The sequence below is a fragment of the Artemia franciscana genome, chromosome 14 (genome assembly GCF_032884065.1).
Source record: "Artemia franciscana chromosome 14, ASM3288406v1, whole genome shotgun sequence".
NCBI classification, from domain to species: Eukaryota; Metazoa; Arthropoda; class Branchiopoda; order Anostraca; family Artemiidae; genus Artemia; species Artemia franciscana.
Window position 1 is genome coordinate 23,112,915 of NC_088876.1, and position 18,182 is coordinate 23,131,096.

Here is an 18,182-nt window from a genome sequence, read left to right on the forward strand (position 1 = left end):
GGGAGTTGGAGGGGGAAACCGGAATTCTTGGAAAACGTGAAAATTGGGGTATTTTAATCTTACGAATAGGTGATCGGATCTCAATGAAATTTGACATTTAGAAGGAATTCATGTCTCAGAGCTCTTATTTCAAATTCCGACAAGATCTTTTGACATTGGGGGGAGTTGGGGGGGGGGATTTTGGAAAACACTTGGAGTGGAGGAATCGGGATGAAGTTTGGTGGATAGAATAAGCAAATGTCCTTGATACGTGATTGACGTAACCGTACTGGATTCACTCTCTTTGGGGGAGTTGGGGGGTTCAGTGATTTGGCGAGTTTGGTGTTTCTGGACGTGCTAGGACGATGAAAATTGGTAGGCGTGTCAGGAAGCTGTACAAACTGACTTGATAAAGTCGTTTTCCAAGTTTTGACGATCTGGGGGGCTAAAGGGAGAAGAGAAATTAGAAAAAATTAGGTATTTATAACTTACGAGTGGGTGATCGGATCTTAATGAATTTTGATATTTAGAAGGACATCGTGACTCAGAGCTCTTATTTTAAATCCTGACCGGCATTAAGCCTCTGACTTTCCTTTTAAATCAATCCATTGATTCTTAGAATTTTGTTAGAGCTCATACCATATGAGCTCTTGGCTTGTAGCTCTTCTTGCCTCGTCACAAGTGCCATATGAAGCTCTTAGCTCTTGTTATTAATTCCCTGAATGGATAGGCTTTTCCATATCAACAGTGTATCTTTCTTCAAATGTCTCTTTCTTCTCATTCAGTATTCATTCAGTATTCATTCAGACTTCGTCCAGTTAAGACCAGTGTTGAAAAAGGATTATATTTTGAATAGTGATTTAAGTGTTACGCAATAGAGTTAACTTATACTTTTTGTAAAAGTACAGGATCTAATTACTCAGTGACGAAGAAATTAAATCTTTTTTGGATACTTTTTCTGGATATTTTTAATGAGAAACAGACGAAGGTTGGCACGTCTATAAATAAGAAAGGCAATTAAAAGGTAACATTTAACATTAAAAAGTAACTACGCTAAAGTTTGACTCTTTCTCTTAACTCTACTTTTTAAATCAGTAAAAAACTTTAGCGTAAAGAGTGGGGCGTTGATGAGGAAGCATCTCCTTTCATATACGAAGTAATTTCTGTTCGTTTTAAGTTTTAATGTCGCTCCTTACTTCCCGTTAAAAAACTTGTTTTTTTTTTAATTTCTGAACGTTTTTGAATCAAAGCATGTTTTGACTTTGGCTCTCCGCAGATGAATAATTAAAACGAAATTTGCATATTTTTTTTTTTTGCTAAATGACTTTCTCATAGTTTTGATCGAATCATTTTGATAAAAAAAGGAGCGAGGGAGGAGGCCTAGTTGCCCTCCGTTTTTTGGTTACTTAAAAAGGCAACTAGAACTATTAATTTTTTTACGAATGTTATTATTAGTAAAAGATATATGTAACTTACAAATTAGCTTACGCAGCAGACTTCTGTATTCTCATGTTTTTATTACGTATACATAGGGGTTCACCCCCTCGTCAGAACCTCGCTCTTAACGCTAAAGCTTAAATTTTGTTTCAATTTCTTAAGAATGACCCCTGAATCACAAAAGCCGTAGAATAAATAGTTGAAATTACTAAAAATACTTTAGCTTTAAAAAGAGCGAGGTATTAGGAGGAGGTGAGCCCATCATATGCGTAATAATTTCTGTTCGTTTTAAAATTTAATGCTTCTCCTTGCTTTAAGTTGAAAAAACTTTTTCATATTTATTTTTTCATTGTATTTTTTTAAATAATGCTAGATAATCCTGCACTCCCTTCATGAAAATTTTTTCCCCCCATGACAAATTTCTCCAAGGAAAGTTTCCCCAACAACTTCCCCTCTTCTCAACTTCTCTCCCCCCCCCAACATAAAAAACCCCTAAAAACGTCTGTACACTTCCAAATAACCATTACTATATGTAAGCACTGGTCAAAGTTTGTAACTTGTGGCCCCTCCCACGGGGACTGTGGGGGAGTAAGTTGTCCCCAAAGACATACTTTTAAGGTTTTTTGCCTACGCTGAATAAAATGGCTATCTCAGAATTTTGATCTGGTGACTTTGGGAAAATAATTAGCGTGGGAGGGGGACTACGTACCCTCCAATTTTTTCGGTCACTTAAAAGGGGCACTAGAACTTTTCATTTTCGTTAGAATGAGCCCTCTCGCAAGATTCTAAGACCACGTGATTCGTGATCCGCATCTGCCTTCTGGCAAAAAATACATAATTCTACATTTTTGTAGATAGGAGCTTGAAACTTGTACAATAGGGTTCTCTGATACGCTGAATCTAGTGGTATGATTTTTTTTTAAGATTCTATGACTTTTAGGGGTTGTTTTCCCCTATTTTCTAAAATAAGGCAAATTTTCTCAGGCTCGTAACTTTTGATGGGTGAGACTAAACTTGATTAAACTTATATATTTAAAATCAGAATTAAAATGCGATTCTTTTGATGTGGCTATTGATATCAAAAATTTTTAGAGTTTCGGTTACTATTGAGCCGGGTCGCTCCTTACTACAGTTCGTTACCACAAACTGTTTGATACTGTTCAAAAGAAAAACGGATCACACTACGCTGTTTTCTGTTACGGCACGCATGAGGTATTGACGGTTCAAGAATCTCAGCTTGAACCATACCAAGAAAATTTTGTTGAGGCTGTGAAGAAAAAAAAAGGGAGTAGCAAATGCATTCAGCGAAATTACCACTTTCCCGGATATTTACTTAGATAAGTTAAACTTGGATCGGGCTTCTCTTGCCTCCGTTGTGAGGCAACGTCCTTGTCCATTATTCAAGCCTTATTTCACGTTCATATTAAATCTTCCATGTCATTAAATTAATAATTAGGTTAATTTATAGCAAACAGTATTACTGGCTTTTGTATAAAGTGAATACACCACTTGATGCCTTTTTTACTGGAAATTCATCGCTTCTACTGGAAATTCAGATTTAAGCACTTTTTGACCTCTTAAAAATGACCTAAATATGGGGCATAAAAAAAGCTTAAAACATTGGTCTCAGACTTTAAAACATAGGATTCAAACTTACTGTTTCATTATAAATCTATTTTTTTAATGTTATATTATCCAGTGATTTTCCGCAATTAAATTGCATAAATGAATTATATCAATGTTATGGCGTTTTCTTCTTCCTTGACATCAAATTTTAAATGAAAGCATCCGTTTTTGGTCAAAAACATGAAAGCCGACTATTATGAACGCCAGTTATACTGTTTGATATAAATTTAAATATATTAAATACAGCAATGGTTAGTTTACATTTTTAATATTACTATGCTTTACCCCCACCCCCCTGATGTGCAAATATATAGCCCAAATTTGTTTCTAAACTATTACAGATTTGTGATGTCAAATATCCTATTATTTTGTAAAAACAACTGAAAACCCATGCTTTAAATGAAATTTCGGCAACAAGGAAGAAGAAAACGCCATAACATTGATAAAATTTATTTATCCAATTTAATTGTCGAAAATCAGTGCTTTTGGATAATATAACATTAAAAAAAATTGATTTTTAATGAAACAGTAAGTTTGAGACCAATGTTTTAAGCCTTTTTTATATCCCATATTTAGGTCATTTTTAAGAGGTCAAAAATTGCTTAAATATGAATTTCCGGTAGAAGCGATTATTATATTTGTAAAGAGCATAAAAAAGGCATCGAGTGGTATATTCACTTTATACGAAAGCCAGTAATGCTGTTTGCTATAAATTTACCAATAATTAAATTGTCATTAATAATTGTCATGTTATTAAAATAGAAATTAAATCCGGGTGATAAGCAATGCATTCTTCTTATAGTTTCTCATTCATTACTTTTTTTTATACAAAAGCTCAGGTAAGATTTAAAGTAAATTCGTATAGAAATTCGTAACTTTATTATATTATGTTATTTATATATCCCTCTATTTTAAAGTGGAGACAGATTTTCTAGTCAAAACAAAATGATAGAATATAGAAATGATACATCTACGAACGTTTCACCTGAATGTTTACCAAATATTACTTATTCAAACGTTTCAACTCACTTTTAAATCGATTATATATAGCTAAAATAAAAAAAACAAGTTTTTTTAAATGAAAGTAAGGAGCGACATTAAAACTTAAAACGAACAGAAATTACTCCGTATATGAAAGGGGCTTTTCCTCCTCGAAACCCCGCTCCTTACGCTAAAGTTTTTTATTGTTTTAAAAAGTAGAGTTGCGAGAAAGAATCAAACTTTAGCGCAAGGAGCGGGGTTTCGAGGAGGAAAAGCCCCTTTCATATACGGAATAATTTCTGTTCGTTTTAAGTTTTAATGTCGCTCCTTACTTTCATTTAAAAAAACTTGTTTTTTTTATTTAATTTCTGAAAGTTTTTGAATTAATGCATGTCTGATTTTGGCTCTCCGTACATAAATTACTAAAATGAAATTTGCATATTAATTCTTTTTTTGGCTAAATGGCTTTCTCTTAGTTTTGATCAGACGATTTTGAGAAATAAGGGGTGGGGAAGGAGGTCTAGTTGCCTTCCAATTTTTCGGTTACTCAAAAAGGCAACTAGATCTTTTAATTTTTAACGAACGTTTTTATTAGTAAAAAAAAAACGTAACTTAAGAATTAACTTACGTAACAAACGTACATAACTTACGTAACTTACGTTACGTTTTATCCCAATTCTTTAAGAATGACCCCTGAATCAGAAAGGCCGTAGAATAAATAGTTGAAATTATTTAAACATTTTTTAGCATAAAGAGCGAAGTATTTATCTCCTCCTAAATACCTCGCTCTTTATGCTAAAGCATTTTTAGAACCCTTCATATGCGTAATAATCTCTGTTCGTTTTAACTTTTAATGCTTCTCCTTACTTTCAATTGAAAAAACTTTTTCATGTTTATATTTCATTGTTTTTTTTTATAGTAATGCTAGAAAGTCCTGCGCCCTTTTCATTGAATTTCTCTTCCCCCATGAAATACTCCTCCAAGGAAAGATCCTCCCATATAGCCCCCTCCCCTGAACCCCACACCCAAACCAAAAAAATCCCCCTGATAACATCAGTACACTTCCCAGTAACCATTACTGTATGTAAACATTGGTCAAAGTTTGTAACTTGCAGCCCCTCCCCCAGGGACTGTTGGGGGTAAGTCATCCCCAAAGACATAGTTATTATGGTTTTCGACTATGCGGAACAAAATGGCTATCTCAAAATTTTGATTCGTTGACTTTGGGAAAAAATGAGCGTGGGAGGGGGCCTAGGTGCCCTCCAATTTTTTTGGTCACTTAAAAAGGGCACTAGAACTTTTCATTTCCGTTAGAATGAGTCCTCTTGCAAAACTCTAGGACCACTTGGTCGATACGATGACCCCTGGGAAAAAAAACAAAAAAAACAACAAAAAAAACAAACACGCACCCGTGATTTGTCTTCTGGCAAAAAATACGAAATTCCACATTTTTGTATATTGGACCTTGGAATTTTTTCTATAGGGTTCTCTGATACGCTGAATGCGATGGTGTAATTTTCGTTAAGATTCTATGACTTTTAGGGGGTGTTACCCCCTATTTTCCAAAATAAGGCAAATTTTCTCAGGCTCGTAACTTTTGATGACAAAGACTAAATTTGATGAAACTTATATATTTAAAATCAGCATAAAAATCCGATTCTTTTGATATATCTTTTAGTATCGAAATTCCGTTTTTTAGAGTTTCGTTTACTATTGAGCCGGGTCGCTCCTTACTACAGTTCGTTACCACGAACTGTTTGATTACTACTACTGCTGCAAACAACTCACCGCAGCACCAAGCCACCGGAGGCTAACACAGCTACGCACGCTCTTCCTGCATCCCAAGCTATTCAAAGGATCCTTCCTGAAACCCTCTCAGGATGGTCAACTCCTTTTAAATCTTTCTATATGACATACTACCACCCCAGACGAGGACGATCTGCTTTCTGTTTTGTCCAAGAAGGTTGGCCGAAAAGGCAGATCTTCGGCAGTCGGTCATCCTTCATCGACAGAACGTGCCCTAGCCATCTCAACCTTTCTTTCATTATAGCCTTAGAAAACTGGATTGAACCACACTTTTCGTACAGCTTACTGTATGAAATACGGTCAGTCAACCGGGTACCCAGAACAATCCGTAGGCAATTTCTCTGGAAAATATCTAGCAAATCTTCATCTGCTTTTTGGAGCGCCCATGCATCAGAGCCATGTTTGACCACTGTCTCCACCGTGCCTTCCAATATTCTAATCATGGTTTGCGGACTTATCTTCCTATTCTTTTTAACTGCGAATAACACCCTGAGCCTTTGCTATTCTACTTTTAACATCTTCACTGCTCCCACCGTCTTTATTGATAATTAAATAAAAAAAACAAGTTTTTTTAGCTGAAAGTAAGGAGCGACAAAACTTAAAACGAACAGAAAATACTTCGTATATGAAAGGGGCTGCTTCCTCATCAACGCCCCGCTCTTTACGCTAAAGTTTGACTCTTTCTCTCAACTCTGCTTTTTAAAACAGTAAAAAACTTTAGCGTAAAGAGCGGGGTGTTGATGAGGAAGCTGCCCCTTTCATATACGAAGTAATTTCTGTTCGTTTTAAGTTTTAATGTCGCTCCTTTTTTTTCAGCTAAAAAAACTTGTTTTTTTAAATTTAATTTCTGAACGTTTTTGAATCAATGCATGTTTTGATTTTGGCTCTCCGCTGAGGAATAATTAACACGAAATTTTCAATTTTTCGCAACAGTTCGTTACCACAAACTGTTTGATGATATCAAGGTAAGTGAAGCTGCCCATCTTATCAATCTTTTCGTTACCCAATGGCACCTTTTGATCTAGATTTATTCTTAGCGTTAGTGACTTAGTACAGACGGTATTAATTTTCAAACCTATTCTAGCTCCTTGAACTCGCAAAACCTCTAAAAGTTCATTCATTTTGCTCACACTTTCATCTAGGATGCTTAAATTATCAGAATATCTAAGTCCAGGAGATTTTTCTTTCCCATTTGATTCCATGGTCTTCCATTGCCTCTCCGTACTCCTTAAGACATAGTCCATCAAAATGATCAATGTAAAGGGGGATAGAACGCAACTGTTCTTAACTCCTGATTTACTAACAAACCAGCCGATAACCTCATTTCATACCTTGACCACAGCAGTGTTATTTTCGTACATAGCATTAATAACTTTAATATCACTGTCTGGTATACTATACAAGGATAAGACCTTGGCTAAAGCTCTTCTATCAAAAGAGACGAACGCTTGCTCATAATCTATAAACTGAGGACCAAAGCTGTTTGACCACTAAGGCACTTCTCAAATGTTAACCTAAGAGTGTAAATTTGGTCGACACATCCCCTACGTTTTGTAAAACCACACTTAGAACTGTGTCTATAGCATCTCCCGGTTTAAAAAGTATATTATTACCAAATAAGTTGCCACCAAACTAATGCCTCAATAATTATGACGCTCATTCTTATCATCTTCCTCATACAGCGGCTTAATTAAGGCTTTCCTAAACTCTCTACGTACTTCCCCTTTTTCATAAGAATCATATTCATATTCGTTGTCCAAGCCTGGGGTAGGAGGATGTCATAAAGAAAGATTTAAAGGAAATGGGAACTTCCTAGGAGGATGTAAAGAGGGAGGCTTTGAATAGATTGGGATGGAGGAGGAGCGTGCGTAGCTGTGTTGGCCTCAGGCGGCTTGGTTCTGCGGTAAGTTGCTAGTTGTAGTAGTATACTCATCATGTTTAGTAACTTATTTCTAACCTTAGAGCCACCACATTTAGGAAACTCATTTACCACACTATCACCATCTGGAGCCTTATTATTTTTTAATAGTTTTAGTACTGTCGCTAATTCTTCCACACAAAACAAATCTTCCTTCACATTCAAGATATCAGAAACTTTTCATTTTTCTCTATATCTTTTCCTGCAACTGTATCTCAGTTTAGCATATTCTCAAAATAGTCCCACCCATCCCTGTTTAACTCTTTCCTTATCAATAATTATGGCCCCATTCCTATCTTTAACTGAGACAAGTCCGGATTGGCTACTCCTTCTCAATTTATTAACATGCCAGTACAGTATTTTACTCTTGTGCCGACTTACTGCATCTTCCAGATCCTCGGCAATTTTAACCATGGCCTCCACTTCACACCTCCTTGAATCAAATTCTAATGCTTTCTCCACTTTCTTTACATTCCTTTTTGTTTTCATACGATCTATCACTCAGAAATTACTTGTACAAAGCCTTCTCCTCTCTATTAAACATAAAGCTTTATCACTAATAACCCTATCTGCAGTCTTAACTTTCTTCGCTAGGACACCATCAGCAACTTCACAAATTGTTTTTCTAAGACTATTCCAACCATGTTCTATATTGCCAAATTTTAAACTTTCAAGTTTAGTAATCAACTGTTCCTGGAAAGTTTCTCTCAAATGCTCATCCTAGAGTCTACCAACATCATAACTTCCTGGGAGGTAATTGCCCTTCCAAAATTCCAGCTTTAAATAAACCTTGGACACTACTAGATGGTGAGCTTTACTTTTAGCATCAATATCAGCACTCCTATATACCCTAGTATCTTGTATTGATCCTGCCAGTCTTCGGTTGACTATAACATAATCAATAAGGTTTGCTGTCTTACCATTACGTAAATGCCATGTCAACTTATGGGCCAAACACATTGTTTTTTGACCAAACACCTTATTGGTTAAAACTAGATTTTAAGCCTACAAAATAGCAAAAGTCTGTAGCCATTACTGTTTCCTTTTCCTACGTCAAATTTACCTACGCTAGGATACAATCTATCCCTATTTCTACCAATCTTGGCGTTAAAATCGCCTAGAAAAAACACCATATTTCTACCCGGAACCCTGCCTATTTGCTCCTGTAACTGTAAGTAAATGTCATCTGAATCACTAGCATCTCAGTGAGTCGGTTCAACAGGGGCATATACTACTATAACTGATACCTTGAAATTTTTAGTCATAAAATGAGAAATTAGTATTCTATTATTAATACTTTCCCAGCCTAAGCAAGACTTAGTAACTTCCTTATTCATCATGAGCCCTACTCCCTGTCTATGTGCCCCATCCTTCTTTCCTGAGTAAACAAATTCTAAATCACCTAGTGTTATGCTCCTTACTCCTGGTATATGAGTTTCGGAAACTCCTAATAAGTCCAGTTTGATTCATCTGAATTCATCAGTCTAAATGTCGATACAATAGTTATTTTTCAATGTTGTAACATTTCAAGTTCCAATTGTCAAGTTCTTTAAATCATTGAAATTGTTTTGGTCTCAGGAAAAGCAATGAGTCCAGTCTACACCGAAGCACTTAAGTCGGCTTAGAACCAGACAGCAGGAAGTCCCTGGGACCTCCAGTGTGAATGAAGGCTTTTCACAGTCGTGGGTCCATCTTGGTCATGACATGGTTTTCAGCACTTGGCGATGCTCTTTTATCAACAAGAGTCAAAATCCTGCACAGACGATCCCAAGCCTTTTACCTCCGATTCATTTTATGTTCATGCCTACAAATATTATGTTACTACGGGGAGGCAACCCATTGTAGATAAATTTGCTAGGAGATTTTCAGCCCGAAAACGCCCATCAAAACAGACCAAGCCCACAGGAATTATCCATTAATCAGAATTCCATGCGAATGCTGTGTCGTTTACTAGGCTATGATTTCCTCGAGGGGCACCACTTCTCAAGTGGGAAGAGTTGACCACAAGGTCTACAGTCTTGCAGGTACCGTGAAAGGGTTGAGGCAGCCCTTTCCAGTGCCGTTCTCCTTAGATTTGGGTCTTACGCCCTACCGCAGTTGCCCTCCTATAGAGTATCCTCCCACGATGGTGTTCTGCATCAGCATGCAATTTAACCCATTAATGAGAGAAGGTTTGCAACACATGGGACGTAAGGACACGCGGGTGAGCTCTATAGAGTGTACATTTGAGGCCTTCTTCCTCCTCCACCTGTATTTATGGCACCGGCCAAGGGTGTCTCAGCTTCTACTATGAACCCCCAGGGACAAAGTCCCCACTTGGTCCGTGCCTCCTATGGGGGTACCCTACATATCTGCAGAGTGTTCCCCTATCGTCACCTTGGGACACGCTGAATGGCCAGGGGGAGACCCCTAAAGAGCAATAGGCTCAAAACAGCACAAGCAAGCAGAACTCAGAACCAGAAAATACCTTTCTGGGACCTACTTTATAATGTGGATCATTCCAAACAAGCACACATGCATGATCATCTTGCCTGAAATTTGGCTGGGAGTTTTAATCCATGTTGATTTCGCTTGAATCTAGCAAAACGCAAGGCTAATTTTTGATCTAAAATCAATATAATGGCAAAAAAAAACTTTCTTGGTTTCAGTTTTCTAAAATGAGGGGATTTAGGTGGCAAAATGGCTTCAAGGTAAGATAAAATATACAAGTTCTCAAGCACAGCACTTACAAAAACACAACATCCTATCCCCCCCCCCTCTTCCTTACAAGGATATCTCATACAGGAAGTACCAGAGAAAGAGTTGAAGAAAAGTATGCTATTGAAATAAATTGGACCCCTTTGGCCAATTTTCTTCAGTTTATTTAATGAGGTCTTAATTTAGTGCCGATGGCCAGTTGTGTAGAATATGTCAGTCAGTTTTAAATTCATTATTTAAAAAGAGTGACTGTCTGATGCATAGTAACTATTGTCTATTGTCCCCAATTAGTCTAGTGCAAAACTATTAATAAACCTTTGGAAAAAATTTAGATGTTAGATTAGAGTGCTGGTGGCTCTATAAGGATAACATTATCAGCAACACACAGGGTGGATACCGGAAAGGCTATTCAACTACCAGTTGTGGTTTATACTCCCAACTCCTATTGGAAAATATTGCAGGCGAAAGGGTAGGCGCTATTTTGCCTTCCTGAATGCATATAGTATCCCTTATTGAGTTCAACATTGACTAAGGCTTGCCTTAAACGTTTCATCTCAATACCCTAAGCTGTTTCTGAGACTTCACAGCTATAGCCTTTTGAAAACCTGGATGCAAGTAGTGTCTTTTGATTTGTTTCAACATGTTCTACCATTTTCAACTTAATACCCTTAGCCATTTATGAAGCATAGCCGATATGTTGTTTTGAATTCTACATCTTCTAAATATTCTCTGAAAGTTTCAACTATATAATCTTAGCTGTTCATGAGATATTGTAGATACAACCTTCTGACAAACTGGATTGAGGCAAAGTTTTTTTATTTAGTTCCATATACTCCTGAATACTTGGAATTCCAAACTTGATGCCTTTAAATAATTCTAAAATAACATAGACAGGTATTTTTGACAACCTAGATGTTAAGAGCGTCTTTTGTTGTCGTCAAAGTTCCCCCTTGATATACCTTAAAAGTTCTAAAAAGTAGATGTTCTTTTGAAGACCTGGCCTCACATAGTGCCTTTTCGTTTAGTTCCTTATCCCTCTCATTATTCCCTTAAAGATTCAGCCTAGTGTCCTTAATTATTCCTGATGTATTGTTGATACACTCTAATTTAAAACATGAAGCACAGAACTTTTAGTTCTGCTCAACATACACTAAAAGTTCTAGCTTAATGCCTTTGGCCTTCCTTAAATATTGTAGATAAACCGTTTTGACAACATGACTGAATATTCTTTAGTTTTTTATTTTTGTTATTTTTTCTTTTTTTTTCTTTACCTCGACTTCCCCAGCTACATTGCTGAAAGTTTACACTTAGTACCCTTACCCATTCCTGAGATTTTGGAGATACACCTTTTTGACAGCGTGGATGTACATAATGTCCTTTGGTTTAGTTCTCATTATACTCCAAATGTTTTAACTTAATACCTTTAACTGTTTCTGAACTTAAGTTTTATAATAATTCAAACTTAAATGGCTGAAACTTATTACAAACAAAAAGTTAGACTGTGTAGTAATTTCTGTCCATTTTAAACTTGACTTGAGTAGGCCTATTCGTTTTAATTTCTTCTCATTTTAAAATTTGTTTATTCATCTATATCAGTATCTGTTATCTTTAAATTTGATGTAATTATCTCTTTTAATATCTGTTTGTTTTGGTTTCATTCACACTTGGATAGTAATTTCTGGCTGTTTTATGTTCGAACTATTTATATAGGATTTAATATTTGCTTCTTTAAGGTTAATATAGTCTTTTACTTTTCTTTGAGTTCTAAAACAAATTTTGGGTACTTATGGGTTCACACTCGAAAATATGTGTCGTGGTTATGAGACATTGCTCATTTTTCACGGTATTAATACCAGATAATTAGCTTTGGCTGTGAAAACTACAACAAAGAATTATGTAAGGAATCATTATATTAGATACATAACGTAAATTAACCTAACCTAACTGAAATACCAACTAAATATTTAATTAAAATATAGCTACAATGTATTTTTCCGCCGAGTCGAAGCTAATTGTCTCATATTAACACCGTGAAAAACGGGTAATGTCTCATTTTTGCATAAAAGTTATCGAGTGTGTTTCTCGTATAATACATAAAGTGCCTAATTTTGCTTGTTTAAAATTATCAACGGATTCTAGTGTAAGCTCTTACAACTTAGTATTACAATATTGTATTACAATATGTATTACAATATGTAATACTTAGTATTACATATTAAGTATTAATATTGCAGATGTACTCTTTTGACATCATTTATGTTGGAATACAAGTGGTTGATTTGTTTTTATACTTCCAGCAATAAGAGATTTACCAATGAAATGTGATTAAAACTATGTGTCAAAACTATGTCTAAAGGTGGTATAGCAAAACTGGTTAATAACTCAAGAGATAAAGCTCTGACTCAGGGGCTGCTGTAACGTTTTTCATGCACAATATTTTGTTGTTATGTATATTTGATCCTCCCACAGATAAGTAGGACAAACAAATAAAATGTCTTTTTACTATTGTAAATAAAACCCAAAGCTCTACCTTACAGTGATCCGTCCTGGCCGAGTGGGTTGGTGCGCTGGATTCGGGATCCCTTGTCTGAGAGGACGCGGGTTCGAATCCCATTGTACCAAATTCTTCAGTTTGGGACGGGGGTCAGTGGCGTGACTCTGTAAGCTTAGCCAGAGTCAACCCAGCTCTAAATGGGTACCTGGAGAAATCTGGGGAAGGTAAACAGGAAGGGTGTGCGAAAGCACAGGATGGCTGGCCCCCAACCCCCCCATTGCACTTCCTGGCTGAAGGGCCAAGAAACGGAGATCAGCACGGCCGGTACGGACTGTAAAGTCTAATGCCGTATCCTTTACCTTTACCCTTTACCTTTACCTTACAGTGATTAACCAGTTGCATAGCTGTGCATACATTGTAGTGGGTCAGGTAGAGTACTAATAAATTGTAAGCAGTTAAAAGCAACACAGAATTACCTTACCCAGAACTTGCTTCTCAAATTTTGATTTTTTTTTATACATGCATTTATTGCCCAAAAAATATAAAAAAAGAGTTGGAAAAACAAAAGATGACAGCACTTATATAGTGGTTTGCTTTAGTAGATATTACCATCGAATCTGTTTCCTTAATATACTGATTATATATACTGTATTAAATAAGCAAAACCACATAATCGAATGTATTAAACGATATACAAAAAGAATAAAAAGATAAAACCATTGAAAATAAAAGAATAAATGTAGAATTATGGACGGTATTAGCGGTTCTTTATTAATTTTAAATTGTAGAAAAAAACCTGGATTATATATATTCTATTTAACAGAGAAACAGACAAGTCTCATGTACCCTATTTAATATGGTTTTAAGCTTTGGCCTCCGAACTTTGAAGATTGATATCTAAGATGTCAGTCACATGAGTGCTTAACCAGATCTAAAATAGCCACTGTCGCTATAGACAAATCAGGCTGCTTATCAAGGAAAAAGCTAATTATCATTGATTTATAATGATTACTCCGAGTCACTGATGTTTAGCTAAGCATGCATGTGAATTGGCCTGAAAAGGCAGAGAGGTGTCTAGATTTTGCAGCGCCTAGGAACAATGTGCCCCCTCCCCTCTCCTAAAAGCACTCTACCAGAAGGTCATAGCATCGCCGAAGGCAACATCTCAGTTTGGCGCCCTTTCAGAGTCAACACCTGGGGACAGGCATCAATCTTCGTCCCCTCCCCTAACTAGACCACTGATAAAAGAATACACATTTCTGCCTTAAGCAGCCTTCTGATTTAAAGAGAATGTGAACCGACTGGTGTATTTTCAAATTTCAGTGTTAGGTAAATAATCGTATTTTGTGACGACTGGCCACAAAATACGTTCTGGTTTCGAGTATTCTTCGATAGTAAATATCAGAGACTGTATATAACAAAGAAGGGCAATGTCACCAATGTGGCAGAGACGATACTTACTTATTTTTAAACGTCATTATAAGCTTAGTAAGGTGAAAACTGATGGAGGTGAAGATTGATTGTGCCCTTACAATGAATGCGAGAGGCTATAGTGAAGAAGGTTTATATTATTCTTTGTTCCATTCTGTTTTTTTAGTCTATAACATGAGTTTGGTTGAATATTTAAAATTTTTATCCAAGAAGCAATTATCTACTCTAAACTATCAAAAAGCACACACTAAACATGTATATAACACTAAAATTACACTTCTAGAAATTGTACACTTCAGTCATGTTCAAAATGATACCTGAGGATAAACTTGTACACACAGAGAAGGAGGAAAATTTGTAAATTAGGCGTTCAACACTTTTTAATACATTTGACCCCATCCCTCATTAAAATATTCTGGAAAAACATCTAGGTGTTTAAAAAAATTCTATGACAAACGGCCTCGAAATTCAGAATTCAAAAGAACACTTTTTATAATCTAGGCTATGCTAAATGTAGTGTAATTGTGTATTTCATGGGTGTCAGAGAATGTCAATGCTTGTTGATTACTGATTATATAGCAGAGAAATATTTTGTTTGGAGGAGGGGTACCCATTTCTATTATTAATACCTGATAATCCCTATCTGTTGCGAGAATGCTTAAACACCTTCAAATTACAGATTCTATTTCTTTTGGGACAGAAGGGGAGGGGGGACTACTAAGTATAAGGTGTTCATTTATTGACAGTGGACATCTTAAATGTCTGGAAATTGTCAGAAATTATCTAGCATAAAGAATGGAGAATGGAGCACCTGTCTGCCATAAGAGAATGGAGCATAAACAATTTTTATCGGAAACAAGTTCAAAAATAGCTCAGTCACCCTTGGTTTGTAAGCTTGATAGGTATCAAAGATGAAGAATATGAAGATCCTGAGGAATAAAAATCTAGGCGGTAAGGAAAAATCATATACAGGGGGGAATGAGCTCTGTAGTCTTTTCCTAGATTTGAGATTTTTAGAATTCTCTCTATAAATTCTATAATTATTTTTTTCGATAAATTATCGATAAATAATCCTATAGATTCTTTTTAACGAAATTTGTCATTAACCAGAATCATCATATTTAGTTACGTTTATAAAAATAAATGACAGTTTAAAAGTTAAATCAAATGGTCATGAATCCAGTTTCGTCATTTTCTTCCTTTTAAAATTAAGGAAGCGCTTCCTTTATTTGTTATAGCAACCAATATATAAAAATAAATTTTAGCAAAAAATAAAAATAAATTTTAAGAAGAAAAAGTAGTCATCTAAAAAAACACCCTTAGCTATACCCTAAAAGAGATGGAAAGAAACAGATTGAAACAATCGATACAAGTAATTTAGTTAAAGAACTGCATATTATAAAGATCCAAAGTCGATGCTGAAACAGCCTGTCTAGCCATTCCTTTTAATGAGCCAGTTCATGATGTCGTCGTTAGGAGAAACTTATTGCAGCCAAGCACTGTATTTTACATATAAATAGAAGTATAGGGATATTGGCGATTTGGCGATTGGCGATATCAGATTAAGACAATTCCTTACATAATCTATATTTGAATATCTCAATTCAACTTTTTTCAACGCTACATATTTCTCCTAGCCTAATATGTAGTGCTTTTATGCAAAAAATCATATTGTCTCATTTTGAGGCTGAATATGAGCTATTTCCTGTCAGGAAAAAAGTTGAGATTACCTTGTTTGCTCTGAAGAATTCTAGACTTTTTTGTTTTTCTCTTATGTCATTGATAGTGTGGTATTTTGAAATAAATATTTTTGTTGTTTTTTTATGAATCAGAGCATCAGGATTCTATATTTGTTTATTCAAAAATCAATTTAACTTAATTATGAGGTATCACTTTAAGAAAAAAATAACCAGAAATGTACAACCGTCAAAGCTATTATTGAATGGTGATTGCTGAAAATATTATTAATTGCAATTATTGAATTGAATTTATTATTGAATTTAAAATATACAGTTGAAATTATAATTATAAATCATCTAATTATCAATTACTGCTATTATTGTTATTATTGGAGTTGTTTTTATTTACTAAAATGTCCAATTATTAAGTGATTATTGAACTGTTATGATTGAAATTATAGTAATTAAAGTCATTTTATGGAACTGAAATCAATATTAATTGAAATTATAGCTCATTTTAGATATTGTCAATAAATATCATTATCGGCATTATTGAAACTTGTTACTATTAGCTTAAATCTGCAACTATCAAAGGTCACTAATTTTTACAGGTAGCTACTAGCCTTATTTATTACAGAAATTAATGATCACAGGCAGCTGAATCGCCAAGATTTGGTTTCAGAAAAAGGGTAACTGATTTTATAAAGTATGGGCTTAAATATTTAGGAGTCATTTTTTTATCAATAATGTTAAAACTGTATTTTCACACATATCCTAAAGCAAACAAAAAGAAGATATATTCGAACTTTCAAGTTTACAGTAAAGGATTCTCCTGAAAAAAAAAAGAATTGAAACATCCAAAATAGCTTAACATGCCGATTTTTTATATTTGTTTTAAATAAGAACAAACCTAAAATTGACTTTGCTTGTCGAAAAGTTAAAATATGACCTTTTTTATTTTTTATTCACTTCCGCACAGCCATTTAATCAAAGACGAGGCTGCATCTTAAAACAATTTCTCTTGTTAATGTATTTTCTTCCCGTATTTACATTGATACATAAAATTTTCTTAAAAAGATTTTCGTATGCCTTATGGTGTTGCTGAAATGGGGATTTTGAGCACAGCGATGTCAATTCACGAAATATAGGGAAAGGGGCAAAAAGTATTTTTCAAAATCTAATTAATATTAAATTTTCAATTTATCATTTAAAACTTACCCCGATTTTTTCCAAAACGGAAGGGGATGGGAGAGGGTCAAGAATCCACCCCCCCCCCAAATTCTTTGACTTCACTATTTCTCCAGAGTAATCCACTAGTAGTACTGGAATATGACAAATATTTAGTCAAATATATGACAAATTTATAGGACAAATATGATTTCACCTTTGGTAATTGTCCATTTTGGAGCTGACTGCCCTTATGAATTTATATCTGATAAGTTAGCGGGCAGATTATTAATAGTTGAGAGGTTAGAAACCCGTAAGTAAGCCATTCGCTGCATTTCTTCAATTTCATCTTCTGTAAACGGGTTTATACAGAAATACACATAAAATCCTATTGCTAAACACATAACCAACACTAAATTTAAGTTAAGTACAACTTTTTCCCATGTGCTCTGTTGGTTTCTCTGAAGCAATACCGGATTCCGTGAACCTTGCTGTTCTCTTCGTTCTTTAGCGTCATCTGTTCCAAAAAGCCAATTGTTAACGTGCTGCAGGATAGATGGCTTATCTTCTTCCAATCTTACAAGAGCTGAAAAAAAATATAAAATAAAGGAGAGTAAAGTAAAGAATAAATCATAAATTCACAGGAGTCAATTAATCTTATTTCTAAGCAGAAAGGATTACCTTGATGCAGACAATTGCGCAGGGATTTATTTGGAGGAGCAAGAAGGGTCAGAAACCCCCCCCCCCCTCCAAGTGCGTTCCTGCTTTAATTAAAATATTCCGAAATTGCTAACAAAAGAAAACGGTCTTTTAGTGTCTTCAGCATGTACATAGAAATTTATTTTGGAGTGGGCAAGAGAAACGTGCTAGAAAAAAAAAATTCAAAAATAGGCAGATTATACAGAATTACAGGAAAAACAAATAGTTAAAATGTATAAAACATGATATTTCAGGACAGTACCATGCG

At 35.1% G+C, this 18,182-nt stretch overlaps 1 protein-coding gene across 1 annotated transcript in view; it reads right to left on the reverse strand.

Annotated features, from left to right (window-relative positions):
- Positions 1-15,462: 15,462 nt before the first annotated feature.
- Positions 15,463-18,182, reverse strand: part of LOC136035472 (sodium/myo-inositol cotransporter-like) — a 38,721-nt gene continuing 36,001 nt past the window's right edge. The window contains exon 8 of the mRNA XM_065717287.1: positions 15,463-17,801. Within this exon, the coding sequence (XP_065573359.1) occupies positions 17,467-17,801 (335 nt within the window). The 3' untranslated portion in view covers positions 15,463-17,466. The remainder of the gene's footprint in view (positions 17,802-18,182) is intronic.